At 46.9% G+C, this 25,529-nt stretch overlaps 2 protein-coding genes across 3 annotated transcripts in view; one reads left to right on the forward strand and one right to left on the reverse strand.

Annotated features, from left to right (window-relative positions):
• Positions 1–6,596, forward strand: part of GNB4 (G protein subunit beta 4) — a 39,651-nt gene extending 33,055 nt beyond the window's left edge. For both annotated transcript variants that reach the window (XM_081911334.1, XM_081911335.1), the window contains exon 10: positions 611–6,596. In XM_081911334.1, coding sequence (XP_081767460.1) covers positions 611–717 — 107 coding nt within the window. In that variant the 3' untranslated portion in view covers positions 718–6,596. The remainder of the gene's footprint in view (positions 1–610) is intronic.
• A 1,385-nt stretch (positions 6,597–7,981) lies between these two features.
• The window catches only part of MFN1 (mitofusin 1), a 35,591-nt gene continuing 18,043 nt past the window's right edge, over positions 7,982–25,529 (reverse strand). The window contains exons 10-18 of the mRNA XM_081910940.1: positions 23,624–23,745; positions 21,066–21,192; positions 20,276–20,380; positions 16,584–16,686; positions 15,779–16,008; positions 14,435–14,590; positions 12,709–12,905; positions 11,274–11,408; positions 7,982–10,214 (exon numbers count right to left, since the gene is read on the reverse strand). Of these exons, the coding sequence (XP_081767066.1) occupies positions 10,145–10,214; positions 11,274–11,408; positions 12,709–12,905; positions 14,435–14,590; positions 15,779–16,008; positions 16,584–16,686; positions 20,276–20,380; positions 21,066–21,192; positions 23,624–23,745 (1,245 nt within the window). The 3' untranslated portion in view covers positions 7,982–10,144. The remainder of the gene's footprint in view (positions 10,215–11,273; positions 11,409–12,708; positions 12,906–14,434; positions 14,591–15,778; positions 16,009–16,583; positions 16,687–20,275; positions 20,381–21,065; positions 21,193–23,623; positions 23,746–25,529) is intronic.

Below are 25,529 nucleotides of genomic sequence, written 5' to 3' on the forward strand. Positions count from 1 at the left end.
CTTGCACAACCTCAGCTTGAAAGGAATGAAAGCTGTGCAGGTTACCTTACGCATGCTCAAACATGAGAGTTCGTCTAGATCATCAGAACGGTGAATGCTACTTGATGGTAAGTTGGTAAGTTTCAAGACTAACTTAGAGTCCCGTTGGGAACATTTTACAGCTGTACTATCCAGTCGCTTAATTCCTGGAAAGACCACAGACAGAACATGATTGCACCTTTAGACAAGCAGGTTGTTTAATGCTTCCTGGCGACATATATGTGGTCAAGCTTGGGATTTGATCCTTGATCTTTCACACCAATGTCTAATTTGTCCATTTGGTCATATTCCGGGAGAGCCGGACATGATGGGATGGGAGAGTGACATGATGGGATGGAGTGTTGGACTTGAGCTCGGGAGATGTGGGTTTTAATTCCTGCCCAGCTGTGAAGCGTATTGAACGGCGTCGGGCCATTGTTTCTGTCTTTGCCATCCTACTGTCGAAGCTGTTGAAATGGTTACATATGCTGCTGTTAAGATATTGGAAGGATGGCAAGATAACAAATGTGGTAAATAATAAGCCTTTTTTTGGGGCCACCCGTCCTAATGTTATTTTTGTTTTCTTCCCCAGGCGTCCTTGCTGGCCATGACAACAGAGTCAGTTGCTTAGGAGTTACTGATGATGGCATGGCTGTAGCTACAGGATCTTGGGACAGTTTTCTCAGAATCTGGAATTAATATGGCAGTCCACACACACACTCACAGACACGCACACCGTCTCCACTGAGATCTGGAGAGATCAATGCTGCAGCCTATTGCTGTGAAATAACATTTCTACCTTGTATTTACAGGTGAAATTTTTCTACTCACTGATTTATTGCATAAATAGGCTTTCTGTAAATGAAATATATAAATATATATATATAAAATCAAGCGAAGTCGTGGGTGGGAGAAATTGGTGACTTTGATGCATTGGGGTGGGGAACAGGACAAAACGTTTATGGTTGACAGAAGCTAAAAGAGCCAGTCCATTGTGTGTTTGGCTTGGCTATATTTCCTGGAGGGATTTCTGTTTGTGCCTATCCCGGCTAATTCTGTACTTTTTTTTTGTACATAACTGAATATACACATAGCAGCCAATCATGTAACATTATGTCTGTAAGTAAAGAAATAATGTTCGCCATTTTTTTTAAGAAACTGCATTTATATAGCTCTACATTTAATCTGAGATGTCTCTTTCCTCCTGAGTTCTGCGGTGGATCAACTTAGATTGCTGTTTTGATATGTTTTTATTTCCCCACCCTCCAAGTGAATTTACTGTAGATAAAGTGTGACGTTACTGAGCTGTTTGTGGATTTTATAACAGGAAGTGTTTGAATTACTGCTTGATCTGTCTTTGTTTCTATCCATTTTGAAAAACAACAACAGGAGAGAAGGCCCTGACGACTTCTTGCGACACCTAGCGCCTTACTTGCTTGTTGACCAGTTGGTTTAAATAGGCGGTTTGATCCTATTTGCCTGTGGACCCTGGCTAGTCCATTGGCAGTCAGGGGGGGTTCTAAACACCAGGGGTTTAAATAGGTCATCAGACAGACATTTCACAAGCAAGAACTGAAATATTTTGGTCTGCAGACTATATGAGCTTCCTTCCAGCAGCCTCTAAAATTTGTAAGTTGAGGGACGGAGGCTGAAAAACTGCTGAGCTAATTGTTTGTTTTTATTGGAGCAGTTGTAAATGGGAAGTTTTGACCTGCTATAAAATCATCAGCCTGTACAGTCTGGTATAAGGTTGAGCCACTTTCTAGCAAAGATGCTGTTTCTCATGGGATCATACCACTCCAAGTCCATGTGGGGGCATAACGATGTTTTGAAGGCAGCTCCTCTCATTCAATCTCGTTCTCCTGTACAATCCACAGGTTGATCTGTTTGTCAGCTAGAAAACACCCACCTGATGTTTTGCACATGCGGAGAAATGATAAGAGCGGGAGTGCATTCAAGCATTCTTCCAACCTTGGGATTTGTGTGCTAGCATAAGTCTTGGCTCTTAGAACCTTCTGCTCAGTTGCACCGCTCTAGGAAAGCTCATTCTAATACTGCCAAGTTACCCAGACATTCCACAGCAGAACAGAGTTGCCTTTTATGTGTGCCTGTCACAGAAACGGCATGACATTAAATGCTCTTTGGGCGGGTGCTCTTGATGGGAGTTGGAGTCCAGGAATATCTGGAGGTCCACAGGTTCTCTGAACTTGGGCATTTATTTCCCTTTGTCTTCATCTCTCTCTCTAGAACATTTCATCCCAGTTAATCCTGATCCATTAATTGCTACAGATTCAGCCTTTAATTGGGAGCCAGGTGTTATGGAAGATCATCCTAACAAACTGGCCACACTGCCTCTTAAAAAAGTTAAATGTGTGTGAGATGAAGTTCACCCAGTCACAGCTCATAAGACCTGTTTGCTGAAATACAGCAAAGGGTTAGAAATAGCTTTTAAAAATAAAAAGAAATCACTGGAATCAATTTATGGTGCTGGTAAAAAAAATGTGCCTGTGCTTATAATCAATTAAGTGAATCACACTCTTCTGGAAATATTAAAAGAGTGGACAGGGGAGGTGGATCCTTGGTTGTCTTCTCATTGCGCACACAGTATCAGAAGATGCAATTTTACATTGCTGTTATGCTCCCATTTCTCAAAGTGTGGGGAAAGAGAAGCTTTTAAAACGATCCCAATTCTGTTGGCAAATATCAGGAGCTGTCGACATTAAAACAGTCTCGCAGCTGAGCCATCTGTTTTGGCAAGTTTCAGCTGAATTTTTAATCACTCATTCCAGCCTTTCGAGTTGCCCTGGTTTACAACAGTAAAAGTGCCAATTCATGTGCCAAGCATAGTGGATTTAGCAGGGGTAAAAAAGACACTACTACATTGTGATTTTTCAGGAATTTGCTCCTCCGCACACTAACAAACCTATTGTCTGTGTAGGACCAAATTCACAAGCGCACTTGTATTTTCATGTGGACCAGAGAGCATAGGGGTCAAGTAATGTTTCAGGATTTATATTATTTTTCTTTCCATGCTCAGGCAGTCACTCTGAACTGTGTACAAACCTCCCTTGTTACAACAAACACAAGCCACCTTTTGAATTGACCTTAAGACTGACTTGCGCTTGTAAAACTAATGCAGTCCTTGAATTGAAAAGTGAAATACAGTAGCTCCAGAAAAACTTTGAAATTGAGAATGGATGAGCCAGTGAGCCAAGCAAGCTGGCAGATGTTGTTACATAGCCGCTTCTGCTTTGTGCCAGTTAAGGGGTGCGACGACTTATAACCATGTATTAGAATGCATGTATTAGTGACCCTGGGCATGGATACCCGTGGAAATGTCTTGTTTATAGATGAGGCTGTATGCCTGGAGTCCCCAACATGGTGCTCATGGGCATCATGGTACACTAACCCTTTGTGTCTGCCAAGGACCCTTACCCCTCCCAAAAAATATTATATTTTAAATGATTTTTCTTCCCTTGCCTACTTTTTTGTGTCATTGGGCCGGGCAGGGTGGTTCTGAGCATCCTTGGTTTTTCTTCTGTGAAATGAGTATTTTGTGATGCCCATGATTTTCCAAGTACAATTTGTGAGAGTTACAGATCAATTAATGGAGGGTTTTGCAGGTTTGCATGTGGTTTTCAGAGGCTTCCACTCCCATCTGCTGGGAGCTGATGGGGATTTATATTCCAAAACACCTGGATGGCACCAGATTTCTCAAGGCTGCCACACAGATATAAACGGTTTCATCTTAAGTCGAAACTGAGCTGCCTCCTGTGCCCTTGTAACAAAAGCATTGCTTTGCTGTTCTTCAATGTTGCTGATACCAAGGGCACTTTTTTCTTTTTGCATGTGTGTACATTGTGCATGGCTGAAGGCGACTGCACAACTGTGGAGTTTTGATGGGAAATTTCCTTATTTGTAGTGTTTTGGACTTGGTTGCACAGAGTGCTCACATCCGCTTTACAAAATGAACACGGCATTTGTTGGTATAGACCAACCCTATTGATTTAGCTAGATGTCCCAAGTCTCTATTGCCCTAGCACCATTCAGGTTGGACACAGCTTGAAATGAACAGAATATAGGCAAGAGGCAGAGCTGTTTCCTAACGTTCCCTCCGTTTGTTTTAGTGGGGCTTGTTCAGAGAAAGGGGCAGTTGTGCCGTGGGCTTGCAAGCTGTGCCCTATGTTAAGCTGTCCAAAGGCTATTGCTAGGCCAATTACAGGATTACTCTGGTTTCCAGCAACACAAGGAATGTAGTATATTTGAAATATTTGCATTCCTATTTGGGTTCAAGTTCATGATTTGAGTACTGCCAGCTGAACTTTGCATCTGAACACTGGAAGTACATCCTTACCTGCAAGGGGTCCGTCATTTTTGCCTCTGTGTTCTTGGCTGTTCTGTGGCTTACTTTAGCAGGATCAGCATCCCTAGGGCAGATTTTTCAACCCCTTGTTCCTTACTGCAATTTCTTGCACAAATTTACCTGCCAGCTACATCCATGGTGGCCTCCACTCGCATGTATTGCACTAAATGATGTGGAGCGGAGCAGCGATTTGCCACGTGGATATGCCAACTGCTGTCATGAGTTTATATTTCAAAAGCAAAATCGCTTTCCACCTATTGAGCCAAGCCTTGGGGTGAGCCACAATTTGTGTGAATCAGCCAGCCTCCGTCTTCTAAGAGAACCAAGGGGGTCTAGCTCACATGAGCATCCCAGGTTGAGTCAAGGGTTTGAGCGGTTTTTCCTCCGAAGAGAAAGGTTACCCATGAATTGGCAATGTTGTTTCCTGATATGAAACGATTTGCTGCACTGCATGAAATGAAAATCACTCTTGGTCTTGCACACTGCAAAGTTCCATATTAATTCAGAGCACAGCCAAAACATTCTAAGAGTGTTTCCTCTGCCCTCTCTCCCCATCTCCCACTAGACCAGCCTTTCTCGACCTGCGGGTCCCCAGATGTTGTTGAACTACAACTCCCATCACCCCTAGCTAGCAAGGCCAGAGCTCAGGGATGATGGGAGTTGTAGTCCAACAACATCTGGGGACCCACAGGTTGAGAACCGCTGCACTAGACTTTATGTGCTGTTGTTGTTCAGATGTCAGCATGACTAGGTCATTTTCAGTTGTTGCTTTCAAGGAGTTTGTGCATCAGAGTGACTGCTAGTAGCATTTCATAGAATCATAAAACCTTAAGAGTTGGAAGGGTTCCAGGGGTCATCTAGTCCAACCCCCTGCAATGCAGGAATCTTAGCTAAAGCATCCATGACAGATGGCCCGTAGAAATAACACAGCTGGGATCAAGGGTGCCAACAAATGAAAACTGGCCACCATTTAACAACAGTTCAAAGACATCCCATCCTGTCCGGCTGCCCCCGTTGCCCGGAAAGCATCCGTAGGCTTCGGTCATGGGGCAAGCCAACCCAGGCCCAGAGTGCCTCCCAGTTCTCTGTGGCTGCAATAGGGCTTGCCATGTGAACAAGGTCTACAGCCAGCCAAATCCTCTGTCTGTGGGTGGGACACAAAGTCGTGCATTTGCGGTGGGGCTTCTTAAATGTTCTCCCTCCCTACTGAGCAGATAGCCCTGAATGTTGGGTTGGGAGAAGGATCTTAAATGCCATTGGCTGCAGCTGGGAAGGAAAATAGCCAGTGCTCCCTCTTTGGGATCCCGGTCCTTAGGTAGAAATGTCCAATGGCTGTCTCTTACCTTCGAAGTTCAGGGTCTCTGTGTTACGCCTCCTATCTTGGCCTGGCATGCATGCTGCCCAAACAACTTCTTCCATGTTTGGGGCACTTGCATGCCATGGTCTTTTTCCTTTCTCAAGTCAGTTACTGATTGTAAAATACACGCAAGACTGTTAAAAATGCTCAATGATGTTACGGTGAGTACGTGAACAGTATTACTAATGACTTATAAACGATGATGATTATTTTTTTATATGTGCCTGACCTTTCTCGTGCCACACGACGTTCGGTTTTGACTAAATGTGGGCATCTTAAAGAGACAGTTCAAGCCTTTGCTTTTACAACACAATGGTGCTCTTTCTTTCCTCTTCACGGCAACGCATCTCGCCATGTGTATATTCGCATAGCCATCCAAAGGAACTGCATCCGTTTTCAGAAATGAATGGGGTTTTCCCGCTCTAATGACTTGCTTCAACCTTTTCACATCCAGGGTGTGTGTGCACAGTGGTTTGGTGTATGTGTGTGGTTCTCTCTTTTTACCTTGCTGCCAGCTTCTTTTGAGGAAAAAAAAACCTTCCAAAACATTTCCAGGTGCCAAGTGATTCTGCACCGCCTTTTAGATTGTGTATTCAGAAAGTCTTAAAAATTATTTTATTTAACCTAATTAAAAAAGAAGAGTGCAGGGACTTGTGCCATTTGTTCTTCTAACAGTGCTGTTGTATAAAGACTTCCCTGTGGATTAAAAAATAAAAAAATCACTTGCTATGAATTGTTTATATTCCTGCCTCCCCCCCCCCCACTATAACAAACCTTTCCTTTGTATTTGTACAGTGGTTCCGTGAAAGATGTTACCCTGACTTGATATTGTAACCAATAAACCGCTTTTAACTAGGATTTCTCTGCCTGCAATGGTTCATTTTCCTTCCTTCCTTCCTTCCTTCCTTCCTTCTCTCTTCCTTCTTTGGAAATATGAGTTAATATGAGACATGGCTGTATAATACTTACATCTCTTTCTTTATGTTCAGAACCATTTTTTATACGCCTAAGCATCTGATCTATTACATAACTACCATATATACTGGGGTAGCTGCAAAGAAGTGTGAGTAAACTTTGCTCAGACAGTGGAGCTTGTCTGCTTCCATAAAGGCCATTGCCAGGGGACCCTCCAAAACAGTATGGGACACTGGAAAGAGGGGAGATACTGCCAGAATTGAGGGAGGCTGCCTTTCATATGTGATTTTTTCCCTCCAATCTTGCCTGTATAGCTGATAAAATGCAATGAGCAAAATTGTTTGCTTGATTTAGTAGCTGCCTAGTATAAAAACCACTTCAAGGCAGCAAAAGGTGGAAAGGAAATTTTGGTATCACAAAATATTAGATATCTAAATTGTCCTGAGATAGTGGTTTAGAAGGTAATAAATTGACTATAATAATAGACATGGGAAGAATTAATGTGTATGCGCATATACATATATATATATATATATATATACACACACACACAAATTATGCACGTGTGCATACTACATTTTGAAACGAGCATTCTAGAAATGGTCAAATTCCATTTTAAAACAAGTTAGTCCCAGCTTAAACTAAATAATCACTGTAAGGTCTTAAAAGTGTGTTCTAGACTGTCTTCTATAGAAACCTTAGCCATTTCCTGCCACATGCCTTCTCAATCTCGGCTGTGATCAAATTCTATAATTTTTTGCCTGTGGCTCCAGCATAAATCCTTTTGTGATACATGACCACTGCAATTAAACAGGGCAGTAATGTAAAGTGAAATCCTAATAATGTCACCAGTGCTCCTAAATTCCCATCACAAACTAACTTGAAAGTGTGGAAGATGCAGAATGTTAAACATCACATTTTATTTAGGACAACCGATATGACCACTCTGTTTTACTTAGAATTAAGTATAGCTTCCCTTAAAGAAGTAGAAATTACAGATTAAAGCTTATTAACAAGAACAGTCTCTTTGGATCAAGCAATATTCTTTTTGGTTAGACCCTGAATTAGATGAGCTTTAGTTTAGCAGCTAAATTTTAGCTACAGCAACAATTAAGCTTGGGCCTGGACTACATATTGTGAAATGCTAGAATCAGTTTGGTGGTTCCTGCATTTATCTAGATCTGCAATAGCTGAAACCTTGCTGGAAGAGGCACCTCATTCAAGTGGAGAAATCCTATTAAGAAAATTGTTGAGCTTCCCCAGCTGAAGCAGAGGGCGAGAGCTATCACTTGACTGCAGCAGGCTAAAATCATTTCAGGACACTTCACTACCAAAGAAGTCTAGAAGTTTATTTAGTTAGGACTTCCAACAATAAAGTGATAATCTTGGGAGGAAAATACCAATTGCAGTGAGGTTTTTAGTTTCCCCTTCGAGCCTTCGCAGTTTAGAGAGCAGAATTCTCCCAACGTGTCATATCTTCATACATACAGCCAGCAAAGAAACATGGAACGACATGTATGACAACGGTGAATGAAGAAAGCAGCTCATAAATGACTACTGAATGAGTAGCTTTCAAATTCGTTGTGTTCCTTCGCCAATATAAATACCTACAAAAATGTGCCATAACAAAAGATGTGTGAAAGTCTATCCGTTTTTAGAGAATCGTAGACCTTAAATAGCTGCAATCTGTACAGTTCATGGTGTAGTTTTAGTTTCACATTCATCAAATGTTAAAAATCCTACTGGCTGCATTCACAATGAAACACACCCACCCACCACCCACTTCAAGCAGGAGAATCGCATCAGACATTTCAGTGCACCAGAGTAAAAATACAAGAGTGAACCTCAATTTTTTTTTGCTAAACAAAAGTCTCTACCAACCCAGCAGTTTTATTAGCCCTTCCTGAGCAGTGGATTTTCGTGTTCAAGCAACACTACAAAAACACGGGCTCTTTCACAACGAAGTTCTCATTTTGGTTTTTAAAAAACATGCATATTTTGTAACTGTACCTAAAAGAAAGAAAAAACTTCCACGCCACCTTCACTCATAATAATCAATTCATCAGTTTCAAACACATTAACTCAAAGATCACTTGTAGGAGCAACTGAAACTTCTGCATTTCTTTTTTGTAAAATGCAATGACCGAAAACTGTCATGGGAAGACGGGTATCAAAAAGCAGGAGAGCCCCTTGATTATGCACATGAGACATCCCTAACCTGGTGCCCCCCTCTCTAGATGCTTTGGGTAAGCAACTCGCATCACTCAGTGCAACCATGGTAGATTGAAGCAGCTGGAGCAGGCATAGCCAAACTCGGACCTCCAGATGTTTTGGGACTACAATTCCCATAATCCCTGACCACTGGTTCTGTTAGCTAGGAATCATGGGAGTTGTAGGCCAAAAACATCTGGAGGGCCAAGATTGAGGAAGCCTGAGCTGGAGGCAACATCAGGTTGTAGGTCCTGATGCAGACCATCATTGAGGTCCTAATTGAACCACCATCAGCAAAAGAGTCCGTGTGCAATAAAGACCGCTCTGCTTATACAGTTGCCCCCTTAACAGAATAGTCTTGATGCTTTTCAGGGTCTTAAAAGAGCGTTAACCTTGGGCATGCAGCTTGAAATGCTTGGCCCGGGCCAGGCAAATAAAATGAATTTTGGACTTCCAGACACCTCAAAACTAGACACCCTTCTTCTAGCTTCATACGCATAGCATCAGTTTGGTTTTCAAGAACTACCATTGGGTCAAAAGGACGTATGCCATCGCTGAAAAGGGTGTTTCTCCATAACAGTTCTCTGAGCTAAGCCATGTTCTTCTCTACAAACAAGGTTGCTAGCTAATCTTGACTGAGAAGGTCTAATTACCAGGGCATTAAAGCTTTAAGAGCATGACCAATAAAATTTGACGGTCTTAGTCCCTTTTAACAGAATGGGAAATCCAGAGCTCTGTTTAATGCACAGCCATAGTGATTGTCTCTGCACTCAAACTTCGTAAATCCCTTTGGAAATCTGTCACCACAATACTTCAGCTCTGTAACAAGAGTCCTGGAAAAAGCCAGCAGCACACATTCCCACAGAGAATTCCAGCTAATACAAGACTTTGACACAGGATTAGGGGTGAATTTGCTCTATTCCCTTCCTGGATGCCAGAAAGAGGGGGGCTGTCCTTTAGGCAAACACTAATACAAAATACTAGATAGGTCTGCTAGTTTTATTATTTTTACACTGCCAAATAATTTTCTGTACGCACCAGTAAATATAAATTATTTCTCTTTCTAAGAAAAGATGCAAAACGATTCAATCAGTGGTAATACTGCTTCGCTCCTCTAGCTCTCAGGCAGAGTTCATTTTCTAAGCGTCAAAAGAGCCAGGCAGCAACTGGGAAAGTAGAAGAAAGGGGGCTTGAAAAATTCATGTGACTTTGCAGGGATGGGAAATAGTGTCATCTTGTAAATTCCACCTGGAGCAGCCAAAAAGCACGAGGCCTTCTCTTCATTTCTTTTTATGGAGAAAATCCTTTGTAAAACAGTCAAACTCATCTTCAAGGCGGACAGCTTTTTTCCTACGAAAAAAAAGAGGGGAAATATGTGTGGCAGCACATTACTTTTCAAAAATCATTTCTGAGGATATTTACTCCGTTCCACTGAAAGAGTATTCACAGTAGCTTCCTAAAGTTAACACATACCGCACATGCAGCACAATGTAAAAACTTAAAATCAAAAACCGTACGCCCAAATTTGTGCTTCCCATATGCATCTATTTGGCCACTGTGAGTATAGGGTGGGATCTACACACATATAAAAAAAATGCTGTGGAAAAGCTTTTTTAATAAAAACATTTTGAAAAATACATTGAATTTAGCATAGCTCACTTTCGCCCTCTAGTGTCACATTTGTATATTGCACTTCACATTTAAAATGTAGGTGAGTCCACAGGTGCTGGACTAGATGGGCCACTGGCCTGATCCAAATAGAATAGTATCATAGAGTTGGAAGAGACCCTAAGGATCTAGTCCAGCCCTCTGCAATGCAAGAATATGGGAATCAAATGTGCAACCCTTCACTGAACAACTAGGGTGGTATTCAACTAAGCTTTACTCACGAGTTTTTCAAAAAGTAAAAAAGACCCTCCTGGTACCCCCCCCCCAAAAGCTCAACAGCTATGTGCAATGGGTAGATCAGGGATCAGCAAACTTTTTCAGCAGGGGGCTGGTCCACTGTCACTCAGACCTTGTGGTGGACCGGACTATATTTTTTTGGGGGGGGATGAATGAATTCCTATGCCCCACAAATAACCCAGAGATACATTTTAAATAAAAGGACACATTCCATTCATGTAAAAACACACTGATTCCTGGACCGTCCATGGGCTGGATTTAGAAGGCGATTGGGCCGGATCCGGACACTGGGCTTTAGTTTGCCTACCCATGGGTAGATCATTCCCAGTTTTAAAATACTGGGAGTAGATCGCAGTCTCTATAGAGTTGTACGTGCCTGCTCTAGACCTATCGCCAATATTGCTTGAAGACACAGCCATAAGATTATGACGCCCCTTAAGGCCAAAGTGAAGCAGTCATTTCATCTCAGGGCTGCTCATTTCAATAGCTGCAGAAGCCATTTACCGTAGATGCTTTGAGTGGTTCTGGATTTTCTCCAGCTGAGCAATCTCTTTGGACAACCTTGTAATCTCTTCTTCCAGGTTCCTCTCCGTGATGTCAACTTGCTGGCACAGGCGAGCAAAAGTCATGGCCATTTCCCTGAAAGAGAAACCCGGAAAGCCCAGGTCTGCCGACTTGTTCAACCCTGGAGGCTCGGGGGGGGGGGGGGAACGGCAATGAGATGTCCCCATCCCCGCCCCAATTTCCTGCCATATGCATGGATGACCAAGTGCCCAAGGGGAGACCCTACCTCTTTTTTTATGACATACCGTATTTTTCGCCCTATAGGACGCACTTTTTCCCCTCCAAAAATGAAGGGGAAATGTGTGTGCGTCCTATGGGGCAAATGCAGGCTTTCGCTGAAGCCTGGAGAGCGAGAGGGGTCGGTGTGCACCTTCGCGGACCTCTCCGCAAGCAGCGGGAGCGCTCCCGCTGCTTGCGGAGAGTTGCCTGCATGCTGAAGCCTGCGCGCGCTGAGCTCAGCGCTCCAGGCTTTGTGGACCTTTCCGCAAGCAGCGGGAGCCAGCGCTCGGCTCCCATGGCTTGCAGAGAGCTGCCTGTTTGGGGGCTGGGGTCAGGGGAAGCTCAGGCCTCCCCCGCCCCAGCCCTGCACCTGGGGGGGGGAATAATTTTTTTCCCTTTATTTCCTCCAAAAAAAACTAGGTGCGCCTTATGGGACGGTGCGTCCTATAGGGCGAAAAATACGGTATGTTATACAGAAGAACAGGGAAACCCTGAAATGTGGCTCCCATTTTGGTCCTGCCAATGTGCCACTTTCAACCAGTAGTTCCCAAAGTGAGTACTGCCCCCTGGGGTTCTGCAGGTGGAATTACCTAGAGGGACACTAAGGGGCAAGGTGGGAGGTGGGCAGGGGGTTCTGGAGGTGTAAATTACTATCAGATTTTGAAAAGCTGGTACCACTGGACCAATTTAATCACACGTTGAAAGGTCTCTTTACTAAGGGATAACTGTGGAGAGGATGAGAAATGAGTTGGCATGAGCCACAGAGAAGGAAGTAGCTTCATCCTGGAACTTTCAGGATAGGGCAGGTGGGAAATAATAATAATAATAATAATAATAATAATAATAATAATAATAATAATACCCCGCCCATCTGGCTGGGTTTCCCCAGCCACTCTGGGCGGCTTCCAACAAAATATTAAAAATAGAATAAAACATCAGACATTAAAAACTTCCCTAAGCAAAGCTGAGTCACAGGCTCTTTCAGGGACCTAACAGAAGTTTCTCAGTTCAATCCGCTCGGTCCTTTGCATTGCAACACCCAGCCACCCCTTCCAGTTGCCTTGCAGAGATCCCCTTTGAGTAAACGGCTGAGACGGCCCTACAACTTCGCTCCTCTGGATCAGAAGCCCAAGTTACGGAAACAGGCAAGACGTACTGTTGCACCTGATGGCTGCAGTTTGCGCTGGTGAAGCTGACGATCATCTGAAGCTTCTCCGTGGCGTAGTTGACAAACTGCTGCTTGAAGGCTCGCTCTTTGGCTTTGGTCGTCCAAGTGAGCCTCTCGTAGAGATACAGCAGCCCATACAAACTCAGGGAGAGGGAGATGACCTTCCAGCCAACCGTTCTCCAAACCTGGAAGAGGAACACCAGGGTCAGAATTTGAGCAGGATCTGTCTAATAATGCAGTGTCTCCTCAAATGTGGATCCCCAGCTGCTGTTGGGCTACAACTCCCATCATCCCTGACTCCCATCATCCCTGGTGGCTGGTCCTGCTAGCTAGGGATGATGGGAGTTGTAGTCCAACAGCAGCTGGAGACCCACGTTTGAGAAACACTGATTTAATGCATCCAGGCTAGCCTACCACAGTGTGCACCACAAGCAGTCTGCCCCTGAAGACTGTTTGGAAGCTACAGACAGGAAAAACTAGACTCTGCCCTTGCTTTGTCTGTGGCATGGCAGCAGAAGAGACTTTTCATTCACAGTATTATAAATTTATCCATAACATTTATATCCTGCCCTTGCTACTCACAGGAGCCCAGGAAGACATGTGCACCCACGATAAAATACAGTTAAAAACAAAGGGTAGGAGTCACCTATAAGACCCATCATCAAAAGCCCTGCACTAGGGCTTTCACTTGTGCAATGGGGTTTCCCCACCTTCCCCCCTGATGTGCCCTCCAAAATTGGCTTGTGGGCTGTAGGGAGAACCCGCTGAACGGCACAGAGAGTGAGGATCGTTCCACCTGGCAAGCTATGATGCTTGTGGAGATGGTACGTTTGTAAGAGCCTGACACAGAATTCCACCCAAAATAAACCCAAGGATCTAAACCATGTTGTTGTTTAGTCATTTAGTCGTGTCCAACTCTTCGTGACCCCATGGACCAGAGCACGCCAGGCCCTCCTGTCTTTCACTGCCTCCCACAATTTGGTCAAACTCATGCTGGCAGCTTCGAGAACACTGTCCAACCATCTCATCCTCTGCCATCCCCTTCTCCTTGTGTCCTCCATCTTTCCCAACATCAGGGTCTTTTCCAGGGAGTCTTCTCTTCTAATGAGGTGACCAAAGTACTGGAGCCTCAGCTTCACAATCTGACCTTCCAGTGACCACTCAGGGCTGATTTCCTTCAGAATGGATCGGTTTGATCTTCTTGCAGTCCATGGGACTCTCAAGAGTCTCCTCCAGCACCATAATTCAAAAGCATCAATTCTTCGGCGATCAGCCTTCTTGATGGTCCAGCTCTCACTTCCATAGATCACTACTGGGAAAACCATGGCTTTAACTATACGGACCTTTGTTGGCAAGGTGAAACCATAGTTTGCTTTAAACCAGGGTTTCCCAAACTTGGGTTTCCCAAGCTGTTTTTAGACTGCAATTCCCCATCATCCCTACTCACTGGTCCTGCTAGCTAGGGATGATGGGAGCTGTAGCTCAAAAACAGTTGGAGAGACAGGTTTGGCTTTAAACAATAGTTCAGTGCAGCATGTGAGCTGGGCCACTGTGCGGTGCTGCACACCTTAGCACTGCTCCCCTGGTTAACAGCCCCCCATGGCACAAAGGGTGCCTTAGACAGGCAATTAATCCATTGCCACATGCTGCCCATCCCTAGGTCTGACCCTTTCCCGGGATTTCTCACTACGTCAGAGTTGCGCAGGGTACTCACAAGTCCTCCGACAATGATGACGGTCATGGAGGTCCGGGAGGTCAGCGACGCCAAGTTGGTAACCAATGAGACCATTAGCTCCTCCTGTGATGCATTCTCTGGGGTCAGAGCAGGAGCAGCGGGAGCACAAGGAGTGGAGGCAAGAGAACGAGGGATCTAGGGGCGAAGAACAGAAACTGAGATCCATCTTTCCAGGAGACCAGAACGGGGAGAGCTCAGCTTTAAATAAACAGCTCACAATTAGTGTGTTTGTGAGCTACAGTGGGTTGGATGAAACTATTTAATGGTGGAGCATCAGCCTTCAAAAGGGGTTTCAAATACCTTCAGCAAAGGGCAAGCATATTCTGCAGCCAGGCAGTCCAAATTCTGCACCAAGAAAGCAGAATTCTGCAACGTTATTTTGTACACTTCGCTCTGATGCTTACATAACTGGACACAGCCGATCCCAATGGCACTGGGCAAGTACCAATGTATCTCAAAAGCCAGTTTTAACTTATGATAAATAAATCTTGCGCTATTTCCAGAAGGAGTGCAAGCCGAGGCCTCAGAAATTCTGCAGGTTATGGGGCAGAACTAGGGGCACTGCAGTGTACTGAAGCCCCAGTTTATCTGGCAACCCACTCAATGCAGAGGTTGCAGCAAGTGCTTCCCACCCAACTTCAAGCACACCTTTGCTGTCACGGGGACTACAAGCTTGCTCTGCAAACTGAGATGCAATAGAGAGACTCAGAAAAAAGTTGGATTGCGTGTCGAGTACCACGCTCCCTGTTTTTCCTGCCCTCTTGGAAAAACAGGCCCATTTGACTTGCACGGATCATAACTTCGCACACAGGGGCTGGGCTAGGGGAGGAGGCCAAAACCTGCCCTGGAATATAAGAACAGAAGGAAGCTGGCTCATTCCGAGTCAGACCATTGATCCATCGAGATCAGCATTTTCTCCACTGAAACGGCAACAGCTCTCCAGGGTTTCAGACCAGGTGACAATCCCAACCTTGCCCGAAAAATGCCAGGGATTGACTGTGGGACCTTCTGCATTCAGAGCATATGATCTATCACTGAGCTCCCCAAAGGTCTGGCAGGAATCACCTGCCAAATGGTATAAATCCACTCTAATGGTCTGGAAGGGAGTTGCACATTGGCACTTAGGAGCAGGAAAAGGTCCCACTGTTGCTGTTTGATGCCGTTTTGAACACACACAGGCAGGCAGCTGCCCTGCTAATTAAGAGAACAGAGATAGAAGCCATAGGCTTCCATAGTCACACTGGAGATGCTACTTGCACCCGGTGGATCGGGATCCTTCTGCACAAGCTGAAGCCCCCTAGAAAAACCCTGCGAAGCACTCACTGCAAGAACCGGCTCCGCCACGCCCAGCAGCACCCGGTGAGCGTTTTTGGGGCCCAGGTACCGGCTGACGAGGGCCGTCCAGCCCAGCGAGAACCGGAAAGTGATGTCCTCTTGGAAGTCGGAGCACAGGCTGTTGCAATTCAGGTCGTAGCTGAGGTCAAACTTCCTGCACGGAATCAGCAAGTGGAGTTTGCTCTGGACGTCGGAAGGCAGCAGGGCCTGCAGGCTTTCTGGGAAAGAAAGGAGAGGGGTGAAAGCAGAGCTCAAGGTAGACCGCCCCCACCTGGTGCCCTCCAGTTGTTTTGACTACAACTCCTATCTATCTGTTCCATTTATAGGCCACCTTTTATCTTCCAAGGATCTCAAGGTGATGTACGTGGTTCTGCTCCCCCCATTTCATCCTCAAAACAACCCTGTGAGGTCGGCTGAGAGATGGTGACTGGTCCAAGGTCACCCAGTGAGCTTCATGGCTGACTGAGGATTTGAACCCTGCTCACCCAGGTCAGAGTCCAGTACTCTAACCATTACACCGCACTCTCTCATGAGTCCCCATTCAGCGGACACCCAAGTGACAAAGATAAATAGCTGCTTATCAGGAAGGGGACTGGCAAAAGGAAGGAAGGAAGGAAGGAAGGAAGGAAGGAAGGAAGGAAGGAAGGAAGGATAAACTAATGAGGCAACCCTGCTGGTGCACAAACTTGAAATACTGTTGTCCGTAAATCTCTGTTCAAATAGATATACAAGAGTTTCTTGGGGGAGGGAAGTGAAAAAGCAGAATTTACGCGTTCCTCTGCCTAAATCTTACCGATCATTTCCTGCTGCGACTGACACATAGACTTGTTGACTTCGCTGGAGCAACGGTCAGCCAGGTTCCTTCCCAAGCCCTCTTCCAGGTGCTTGTTGAGCTCCTGACATGTCACAGAGAAAGCAAAGAGTCAGCAGGTGACCTGGCCAAGCTGTAGGGTCTGAAAAGCCACAATGAGGCAGCAGAGGGCAAGCAAATGATGTGCTTGAGGGCATTCCTACTGTTACTTCTGAGCCACCACATTTGCAAACGCCTCTCAAAACATGAACAGCTGTGCAACACAGTTAACTTTTAGTATCCTAGCTGTCTGTGAAGAAACTGCTCAGCTCCTGAGCTTCTTCATCTGTATGGGCAGGAGAGAGAAATCAGAAAGCTGCGGGGTGCACCTGCCACCTGGGGGACAGCCTCCCAAAGGCCCCACCTGCCTTCCAGGACATGTCAGTCAAAGGCTCCTCCAGTAGAGACTTAGGAGCAACCAGCAGACCAATCAGAGGCCTCTGCCCTCTCCCCTCTTTGCATACTTGAGACTTCGAGCCTCTACATGGCACACTGCCCAATGGTTTGAATGTTAACACTCTTCACAATTTAATGGGCAACTTGCTAGCAGCTTGTCATTAAACTATCTACCGTTTCCCTAACAATGCTTTTAAAACACACACAGCGCTATTAAAAATACAGTGGTACCCCGCAAGACGAACGCCTCGCGAGACGAAAAACTCGCAAAACGAAAGGTTTTTTCATTTTCGAGTTGTCTCGCAAGACGAATTTCCCTATGGGCTTGCTTCGCAAAACGAAGCTTGCCCCGGGGACAGCGGGTCTTCTCTTTTGAAGCAAGGGGCGGCGGGGAGATCGCTTCTCCCCACCGCCCCTTGCTTCAAAAGAGGTCCGGGGGCAGCTCTTCCCGCTGCCCCCGGACCTCTTTTGAAGCAAGCGGCTGCGGGGAGATCGCGTCTCTTCGCAGCCGCTTGCTTCAAAAGAGATCCCAGACCTCTTTTGAAGCAAGCGGCTGCGGGGAGATCGCGTCTCTCCGCAGCCGCTTGCTTCAAAAGAGATCCCGGACCTCTTTTGAAGCAAGCGGCTGCGGGGAGATCGCTTCTCTCCGCAGCCGCTTGCTTCAAAAGAGATCCCGGACCTCTTTTGAAGCAAGCGGCTGCGGGGAGATCGCTTCTCTCCGCAGCCGCTTGCTTCAAAAGAGATCCCGGACCTCTTTTGAAGCAAGCGGCTGCGGGGAGATCGCGTCTCTCCGCAGCCGCTTGCTTCAAAAGAGATCCCGGACCTCTTTTGAAGCAAGCGGCTGCGGGGAGATCGCGTCTCTCCGCAGCCGCTTGCTTCAAAAGAGATCCCGGACCTCTTTTGAAGCAAGCGGCTGCGGGGAGATCGCGTCTCTCCGCAGCCGCTTGCTTCAAAAGAGATCCCGGACCTCTTTTGAAGCAAGCGGCTGCGGGAGATCGCGTCTCTTCGCAGCCGCTTGCTTCAAAAGAGATCCCGGACCTCTTTTGAAGCAAGCGGCTGCGGGGAGATCGCGTCTCTCCGCAGCCGCTTGCTTCAAAATAGATCCCGGACACCTGCCCCAGCCGCCGGGCTTCGTAGCGCTGCTGCGAAGCCGGGCGGGGGGGCGGGAACACCTGCCCCAGCCACCCCGCTTCGGAACGCTGCTCCGAAGCGGGGTGGGGGGGGCGGGAACACCTGCCCCAGCCGCCGGGCTTCGTAGCGCTGCTGCGAAGCCGGGCGGGGGGCGGGAACACCTGCCCCAGCCACCCCGCTTCGGAACGCTGCTCCGAAGCGGGGTGGGGGGGCGGGAACACCTGCCCCAGCCGCCGGGCTTCGTAGCGCTGCTGCGAAGCCGGGCGGGGGGGCGGGAACACCTGCCCCAGCCGCCGGGCTTCGTAGCGCTGCTGCGAAGCCGGGCGGGGGGGCGGGAACACCTGCCCCAGCCGCCGGGCTTCGTAGCGCTGCTGCGAAGCCGGGCGGGGGGCGGGAACACCTGCCCCAGCCACCCCGCTTCGGAACGCTGCTCCGAAGCGGGGTGGGGGGGCGGGAACACCTGCCCCAGCCGCCGGGCTTCGTAGCGCTGCTGCGAAGCCGGGCGGGGGGGCGGGAACACCTGCCCCAGCCACCCCGCTTCGGAACGCTGCTCCGAAGCGGGGTGGGGGGGCGGGAACACCTGCCCCAGCCGCCGGGCTTCGTAGCGCTGCTGCGAAGCCGGGCGGGGGGGCGGGAACACCTGCCCCAGCCGCCGGGCTTCGTAGCGCTGCTGCGAAGCCGGGCGGGGGGCGGGAACACCTGCCCCAGCCACCCCGCTTCGGAACGCTGCTCCGAAGCAGGGGGGGGGGGCGGGAACACCTGCCCCAGCCGCCGGGCTTCGTAGCGCTGCTGCGAAGCCCGCGCCCCCCAGCCTTCAGAAGAGGTCGGGGACAGACTGTCCCCGGACCTGGTCTGAACGCGGTTTCCCTAGGAACGCATTAATTGATTTTCAATGCATTCCTATGGGAAACCGTGCATCGCAAGACGAAAAAACCGCAAGACGAAGAGACTTGCGGAACGAATTAATTTCGTCTTGCGAGGCACCACTGTATGCCACTGTGTTATCCTGTGCTATCCTGATGTAATGAGTTGCATCCCCATATTTTCAGAACGTTTGGACTGGCTGCAAAACATACAGACTCGATTTTTTGCGGGTAACAAACACTATTGCCCTCTAACTGATTTCACTAGCACCATGCAAGTCAAGGCAATTCAATTTCAAACTCTCTCTCCCCGAAATTCAACACTTTCCAAGGAGTACACACATACACAGAGATGCAGGGGGAATGGAAGGAATATTTTAATTTTAGCCCACCCACCCCAAAAAGAGATCATCCATTCATTAAAAACGAACTTTCTAATTACAGTTGGCATGACTCTCTCTTCAGTCACAGAGTTTCTCAAACACATTAGCTTCAGCAAGATCCTGAGGGGCGGTGGCAACATTTTGCCAAATAAGGTTTTTTTTAAAGTGTGTGATCTTTTTGATCCTTGGGAGGGGTCAGGAGCAGTGCTATTTTCCTAGAAAAAGAGGTGCCGGAGCTCACCACGAATGCCTCCATTGTTCTTGAATAATGGCAATGGCGCCCATTTCAGAGGTGCCAGAACTGAGTCCTTTTAATTCATCCCTCCCTCTGCCATTTTGATCAGATCTGAACACTTCACATTAAACTCAGACAAACTGATGTATTTGAGACGTTCTATGTGTTGGTCTGGGAAGCGGGTGGTGCTGTGGGTTAAATCACAGAGCCTAGGACTTGCCGATCAGAAGGTCGGCGGTTCGAATCCCCGCAACGGGGTGAGCTCCTGTTGCTCAGTCCCTGCTCCTGCCAACCTAGCAGTTTGAAAGCACGTCAAAGTGCAAGTAGATAAGTAGGTACCGCTCCGGTGGGAAGGTAAACGGCACTTCCATGTGCTGCTCTGGTTCGCCAGAAGTGGCTTAGTCATGCTGGCCACATGACCCAGAAGCTGTACACCGGCTCCCTCGGCTAATAGAGTGAGATGAGCGCTGCTACCCCAGAGTCGGCCATGACTGGACCTAATGGTCAGGGGTCCCTTTACCTTTACCTTACGTGTTGGTCATGTAAGCACAAAAAGACCCATCGCAGAACCCCAACAAAGCAAAACTGGACAAAATCTAAACCATTTCCGCCTAGGGCAGAACTTACACTCTTGTATAGTTTCAAAACTTGTGGGGATGGGTGGAAATCGGAGGAAAACTCATCTACCAAAACAGAAAGCCGACAAATTTCATCAGTCATGGCTGAAGATACCTGGAAAAGACGGGACGCACAAAGGACAAGAACAGCATGAGGAGCCTTTTTACGAAATGCAAGCGGGGTGGTTATTCTAAATTCTTTGCAGATTGATGCTCAGGGCAGCTTTAACTTCCAGTACAATCTTGGGATGCTGCACGCATTCAAAGCCCATCATGTGCCCTTATTATGACCCTAAATATATGAAGCTTCCTTATTCCATGTCAGGCCACTGATCCATCAACTAGCCCAGGAGCAAGCGGACTTCAGGCTATTTATCATGTTCTCCCACAAGTCGCTGCTCTCTAGCCTCACAATCAGGATCTGTTCCCAGCCGCGCTGTGTCAGACTGAACAGAGGATGTCAGAAAGGGATCCTAGGCGCTTCCGCATGCAAACCAACCCCCTTAGCTATGGCCTCCCACCTACCTTACAACTCTGCAAGGCAGGCCAGTAATAGTTTCCTTATCACAGATGGAAGGAGAGACTCAGCTGGAGAGATAGGGAAAGGCCTGGGCTAAGGTCACTCAGTGAATTCCACCTCCCAGCTGATGTTCTTAACAACCCCTTTCAATATCTTTGAAGTTGCTGGGCACTTACTGTCTTCGCTAGCCATTGTTCCAGCACCAGAAGCCCGTAAAAGCCCCCCAAAGGTCTGTGAACAGCCATGATCGGCATGCTCCGGGCTGGTTACCGCAACTTACCTTGTTTGCTACCTCCTCCGTGACTCCTTTGATTTTCTTCTTGATGTCGTCTGTCAAAAGGTTGAGCTGGTTGCGGACAAATTCCAGCCTGTCCTTCTGATCTTCTCGCTCTTCCATTGAATGGACTCTAAGGTAAGTAGCGGAAATGCAACCGTCAACCCCGACTGTACGCACAGTGTCCCAGCGGGGGAGAAAAACCGAGCACCAAAGTGCTGCTGCCTCTCCCTGTCTAGGTAGGCTTGACGCAAAACTACACCCAAGGACACGGGCGAGAATGGCAGCTCGCCAGTTAAAGAAAGGCCCCAACCCCTTGGGAGAAGGGCCTTCCCAGTGGTGGCTCCCCAACTCTGGAACTCGCTCCCTAGCCACATTGGCCTGGTGCCCTCAATGTTTAGACACCCGGCAAAGTCTGTATTGCTCTCACATGCTCAGGAGAACTTCTGAACTCTATTGGAGCCTTAGCCAATTGTCTTTTACCTACCATTGGGTTTCAACACCTTATGCTTAACAGTTTTACCCTCTGCTTTTCATCTGCTGTTTTTACCGTTTGTCGTTACACTTTATTATACACTCACGCTGTGTGACCATATGCTGCCTAGGGATTATTTTGCAATATTCTTACAATAACTCCTTTAAGGCAGGCCAGTATTATCATTCTACTGCAGATGGACTGGGGGTGCGGGGAGGAAAGGGAGCCAGTGAGTGAGACTCACTAAGGAAATCTAGCACATTCATTGCAGAGGAGTGATTTTTAATCAGATACATCCCCAGTTCCCAGCGATTACATTACTCTAGTTCCCAAGGTATATGGAGAAATATCATATTTTTTCGTGTATAAGATGACCCCCAATTTTTGACTAATTTTTTAAAAGCAAAAATCATTGTCTTACACACAGAAAAATACGGTATGTTCCTCTTTAATGCAGAGCAGATCTATTTTTTCATCATTTTTCCAAGTGCTAGTGCTTGGATTTTGGGCAGGCAGGCAACAAATAGCCCTGCTTTAGAGGCAATTTGGGCACTTGTCATTTTCCCCAAACATGGACTTGGGATTCCACAATTTTAGCAAGGGCAAAAACCAGTGTCATTGGGGGGAAAGCCCAAAACCTTCATTCATTCATTCAATTTATTACTCGCCCATATTAGATTTATTAGGGTCAGTCCTAAATCAAGGGTACAAAGATGTATCTTTGACATAAGATGAAAGCTATACAATCAAGGTGCCAGCTTAGGGTCTGCCACCGAGAATGCCCTCTCCTGCCCAAATTTCTCAGGGCAGGGGAACTACTAAGGCAGTTTGGGTGGGGGTTGGGCTTTGCCGATCTTAACACCCAAGAGAGTCTGTAGGGAAGGAGGCCATCTTTTAGATATTTGGGGCCTAAGTCCTTAACGGCAGGGAGCCTTTTCCAGCCTGAGGGCTGCATTCTCTTCTGGACAACCTTCTGGGAGCTGCATGCCAGGGGTCACAGAATGACAGACTTGAAGGCCTGGAAGGGACCCCGGCGACCATCTAGTCCAACCCCCTGCAATGCAGGGATCTCAACTAAAGAAACCATGACGGAAGGGTAGGTTTTACCCTTATAGAGAAGACTAGTTTCAACACCCACACTTCTCCAGGAGAGCAAGAGGCATTATCAGGGTTCAAAGACAGGTTTTTTAAAACAACAACATTCAAGGTGGGGATGAACTGGGACCAGTAGGGTGTATGGTTTAGGAGAGTCCAGAAGACCAGATAAAGTGGCTCTCAAGCCTGAGGTTTCGGGCTTTAAACACTAATGTGAGCACTTTGAATTGGGCCCTCAAAACCAACTGGCAACCAAAGCAACTGCTTTGAAACAGGGACTAGGTAAAGGTAAAGGGACCCCTGAGCATTAGGTCCAGTCGTGGAAGACTCTGGGGTTGTGGCGCTCATCTCGCTTTATTGGCCGAGGGAGCCAGCGTACAGCTTCTGGGTCATGTGGCCAGCATGACTAAGCCGCTTCTGGCGACCCAGAGCAGCGCACAGAAACACCGTTTACCTTCCCGCCGGAGTGGTACCTATTTATCTACTTGCACTTCGACGTGCTTTCGAACTGCTAGGTTGGCAGGAGCAGGGACCGAGCAACGGGAGCTCACCCCGTTGTGGGGATTCGAACCGCCGACCTTCTGATTGGCAAGTCCTAGGCTCTGTGGTTTAACCCACAGCGCCACCCGCATCCCTTTTGAAACAGGGACTACATTATAGCTAAATGGGACGCCAGCCAATAATCTGGGCTTCTGTATTTTGGATGCAGCTGCACTGAGACCTGAGTTGTCTTCAAGGGCAGCCCCATGCAGAAAGTGTTGCAGTAGTCCAATCTGAAAGTATGCAGTACGGTGGCCAGGCCATCTTTCATGCATTTGAAGGGACAACCCAACGAATGTGGAGGCCAAGTGACCAGAGAAACCCCTTGCTCAACTCTTGCCAGCAGTGGCCTAAGGGCTGCACTATCTCCTGATAAGGGGAAGAAAGGTCAGTGCCACCCGGTGGCTCTTTCCCTGCTTAGCTGAGCAAGGTGAATATGATAGGAGAGGCCTACCTTTGATTGGCTGCTGCCACGTTTATGGAGTCCATAATGTTTTTCACTGTGTCTAGGATCTGTTTAGCTCTGAGAGTGTGCTGCTCAAACTTGGTTTTCACAGCTGACTGCGAGATACACTCCTGCGAGGGGCCCAAGCCACAACACATTACTGCAATTCCATCACCAACACACGGTGGAATTTCACAAAGGCATTGTGCTGCTATGTAGTAAAACTTAAATCCTAAAGCAAATTATATCTTTAAAAACACACACATTTAAAGTAAAAAACATTCAACAGAAGCAAAAAAGGAACAAAGGAAGACTGAAAACAAAATCACAAGTCAATAGCAGGAAGTTAGTGCTGTCATTGATGGTGCAGCTGCAGCAGAAATCGGGACCCTAGTGCCCTCCAGATGTTCTTGGGACTCCCACCATCCCCAGCAAACATGGGCCATGGGGTCAGGGATGATGGGAGATGCAAGTCAAACGATCTCTGGAGAGCCAAGGTATCCCCACCCTGAGCCACAGTAATGTGCAATGGTCAAATGAAAAGCAAAAGAGGAGCAACGAGGAATGTCAAGACATTTGGCATTGGCCATTCATTCAGAAGGAAGGAGCTGCTGCTGCTACTTCTTGCTAAGAGTCACCACACACGTGACAGGTTATAGGTGTATTGCTAAAAACTGAACATGTGAATGTGGTGAACACACCTATCCCACAGGTACGTTGGTTACTGAGCTGCGATCAGCTGCAGCTCCATTTTGAATGTAGACTCTACGGTTAATTCAGGCTTGCCTCTGGCTAATATAGACATCTGAATGCAGCCCTGTTTAGGGGAGCTTTTAATGTTTAATAGATTATTGTATTTTAATATTCTGTTGGAAGCCACCCAGAGTGGCTGGGGAAACCCAGCCGGATGGGCGGGGTATGTATAAATAAATAAATAAATAAATAAATAAATAAATAAATAAATAAATAAATAATAATAATAATTATTGGCATGACCCTAGTGCTCTTCAAGAATCTAGTGACTTTGGGTGCCAACTGATATAGAGCTGCCTTATCACTCCCCAGATTTGTCCGTCAAGCCCAGAATTGCCTACTTTGACTGGTAACAGAGTTCTTGAGCCTTGGAAGAGGTCTTTTGCATTGACTCTTGATTGGGACTTTCTGCAGGCACCTGGTCTATCACTCCCCAAATATGCACAGATACGAGACATGCAAATGAATCAGGCTTTCTGTATTCACGCATAGCCCACAATCCTGAAGGAGGACCTTGCACATCTCTGAGATACCCACAGTGGTAATGCAGGCATCTCTGAAGGCAGGCTGATGCAGCTGTTGCACAGACGTCTGGTGACTTGGTGAAGGCAGAAATCCTATGTATGTGCCCAATGCCATATAAATGTAAGAAACAAACAGAATTCTCTCGTAGCAAGAAAGCTGCTCAAGTCATTCCTGTGAAGAATCTGTTGTTCAGTTCACCTATCGTGATAAACCATGGTTTGCCACAAACTGGCTTGAATGGGCTGTTTTGATCATTGTTGCATGCAGTGGAAGGAAATAAACCATGTTCACAAGAGAAAAGCCAATGACTATGGTCTGAATGCTCCCAGTGTGAGCAGCAAAGCAAGCCATGGTTTATGGCTTATTGCAACCCACAGTTTATGGCTCACAAGACATGTGAATGCAGCCTGTGCAGTTACAAACATGTGGCAAACAATGGGACTTGCCCTCTGGGAACAGTGGAAAATTAAATTTTCTTGTATCTAGGTTTACTTGCACTCAGGACATTTTAGATCACAGCAGGTGACAGAAGAATAATTTTTTTAAAATGGAAGGAGAAAGAAAAAGGGAAAAGAATATATAAGGAGAGTTTCTTGATCCTCGATGAAGCAGATCTAGAAATCAGCAATGAAAATGC

The sequence above is a fragment of the Podarcis melisellensis genome, assembly GCF_964234715.1.
Source record: "Podarcis melisellensis genome assembly, chromosome: 5".
NCBI classification, from domain to species: domain Eukaryota; kingdom Metazoa; phylum Chordata; class Lepidosauria; order Squamata; family Lacertidae; genus Podarcis; species Podarcis melisellensis.